The sequence below is a fragment of the Triticum dicoccoides genome, chromosome 2B (genome assembly GCF_002162155.2).
Source record: "Triticum dicoccoides isolate Atlit2015 ecotype Zavitan chromosome 2B, WEW_v2.0, whole genome shotgun sequence".
Taxonomy (NCBI): domain Eukaryota; kingdom Viridiplantae; phylum Streptophyta; class Magnoliopsida; order Poales; family Poaceae; genus Triticum; species Triticum dicoccoides.
The window spans coordinates 254,340,881-254,343,432 of NC_041383.1; the positions used below are offsets into that span (position 1 = coordinate 254,340,881).

The 2,552-nt window shown below is 45.3% G+C and overlaps 1 protein-coding gene across 1 annotated transcript in view; it reads left to right on the top strand.

Annotated features, from left to right (window-relative positions):
- Window positions 1–1,431, top strand: part of LOC119363385 (probable proteasome inhibitor) — a 6,503-nt gene extending 5,072 nt beyond the window's left edge. Inside the window, exons 5-9 of the mRNA XM_037628725.1 lie at window positions 257–334; window positions 422–450; window positions 539–599; window positions 684–761; window positions 1,135–1,431. Of these exons, the coding sequence (XP_037484622.1) occupies window positions 257–334; window positions 422–450; window positions 539–599; window positions 684–761; window positions 1,135–1,204 (316 nt within the window). The 3' untranslated portion in view covers window positions 1,205–1,431. The remainder of the gene's footprint in view (window positions 1–256; window positions 335–421; window positions 451–538; window positions 600–683; window positions 762–1,134) is intronic.
- The last annotated feature ends 1,121 nt before the right edge of the window (window positions 1,432–2,552 follow it).

Below are 2,552 nucleotides of genomic sequence, written 5' to 3' on the forward strand. Positions count from 1 at the left end.
CTGCTCCTGTCATTTTGCTACATCATGCATATGATTTTTTTTTTGAAACATGTGCCTGAATTAACATTTTATAATACTATGAATTTTTCTGAGTTTACAAGTGCACAAACTAGTGATGGGGTTCATGTGAACTTATGTTCGGTTTTACCAAAATTTGCGGTCCCTAGCACTCTTGTAGGATAAATAGGCTATTAGTGAATTTGTTATAGGATATCGATAACGGGGCTAATATTTCCTTTTATGTATTGTGGTACAGCCTGATATATCCTCCAGTAGCTCCGTTTGGTCATGATGACACCTTCCCTGCTCCTGGTGCTGGCTTCTACCCTCACAGGTCTGTCTCCTACCATCATGTACATGTAAAAACATTGACAGACCAGTACTTCCACACATAATTAACCATGTGTCTTATTGTTTGCAGTGGTGGGCCGGGTGGTAGTATGCACGTTGGTAATATGTTGTCAACTGAATATCTTTTGAATCTCTTTACATTTATACCTCTATACTGTCCAACTTACAACCTATTTGATTACTACAGGCCCAAATGATCCACGCTTCTTTCCTTCAAATCCTTTTCCTGCTCCTTTTGGTGGCCCTGGGTATGTTCAGTTCTCCTATTTAATTGAAGTATTTGTTTTGTCATGTCTGCTGCTGTCATAAACGGAATCAATATTTCATAACAGGAGTGTTCCACCTGGTGTCCGTTACGATCCAATCGGCCCGCCTGATGTTCCAGGATTTGAACCATCTCGCTTTGTGAGGTAAGTTAGTTATTCTTAACATGTTTGTTAGACCCACATTATATGCTTGACACCCGGCAAGGCTCAAGATGGCCTGTTATTGTACTTGATTAGGTTTGTTATCTCAAGGAAGAAACAAACCATTCTGTGTGATTCAATCAAGATGTTAAAATAATATTGAATCTCAAAAACATATCCTGTGGTAGATATGATTTTCAGAATGAAGAGGAAACTTCTCTACACTGGCATCCAGTAGCGCAGCATTCGTTATAATTTCTACTTACGTCATGGAAGTCATTGAACACAGTTCACTATATACCATATAATGGAAACTGCCATGCTTATTTCTACTTGGAACAGCTGATGCCAACTACCTGATTTTCTGCTCACGCAGGCGTTCGAGGCATCCAGGTGGAAGCACTCACCCAGACCTCGAGTTCTTCCAGCAAGGCCCAGACTTCTGAGACTCGGCTTCATGCCACCTGCACCCTGCGCTGAATGACTCTGCTTTGTTTGTGCTGCGCTCATGAACTTTTTTTCAGTAGACCCTGCTTGGGAAGTTGGAAACATGAATGTAAACTTTTGTATTTACCTTCCAGACAATGCTTTGTGACGGTTGACTGTACAATTGTATATAGACCTGTCTTCGTATCCCTCTGTGCTTCTTACCTAAACTATTGGTGCGACTACCAACATCTGCAATGTCTGCCTCGTAGTTATCCAGTAGCCCCAAAATTTGCTCGCAGTTTCTCCGTATGCAGTATCACCGCAAAATGTTCCTCTGTATCTACGGGCGCTCCAAGCGAAATCTTGTTTTAATATATATATATATATACTGCATCCGTCCTACAATAACTTACTTCATAACCCCGCTTATGCTCTATTTTATTTGCAAGAACTGTACTTTTCATGTCTGCATATTTAAATTGGGAAAATTAGGATGCTGCTAGGCAGCGGTGGACCGATTGATCCCCTCGCGAGCCGTTGTTCCCTTTGCCCACTTGAGTATACATGCACGAGGGAGAGAGAGAGAGCAGCAATAGGGGTGCAGGCTGGCGTCTTGCAAAGGCCCCACGTATTAGCACAAAAGTAGCCAAACATAACCATAGCCAGCTACAACAAAGGGTATTTCCAATGTTGTAATTTTTATTTAATTTTTATTTTGCATTCATCCGCGGATGCGGAAAGCAGCCATTCAACGCAGCCCGCATATATTTCAATTACTTCATGAACCAACCAGACGAAATTCGTGCAAACACGACGGATTTCATACAGACCGGACGACGTTCATGCAAACACGGTGGACTTTCTTTAGACTTCAAACAGTTAAAACAAAACAAAACCGTTCCGACCCGACCCTAAAGCCCTATCATATGGCGGCGTCCGGTGTCCAAGCCCTTGTCGTCCTCCATCTGCCGTTTCCATCTTCCGTGCCCTACTCATCCTCGGAGGAGTCCGTCGCCGGTGGACGTGAGGTCCACGATGGAAATGGTGGCGCCCGTGCTGTCGTCGTTTGACAGGCCGCCTGATAGTTCATCGGCGGCGCATAGGAGGCGCAGTTGGCGTTGTTCTCGGCTGCGATTGCCTGCACCTGCGCCTCCGTGACGACTGCTTCGTGGCGAGCGGCGGCTTTAGAGCACGGACGGCCTCGTAGATAGCACGCTGCTCCGTGACGAAGTTGGGGTTCGCGCAACCATGGCCGCTACGGCCTCCTCGCTCACGCGCTTGCCGTCGACCTGGCCTTCCGTCGGCCGGTGCTGCTATAACCGAAAGAGTAGAAGGTAACAACGCCATGGCATAGGAAAACGTTTG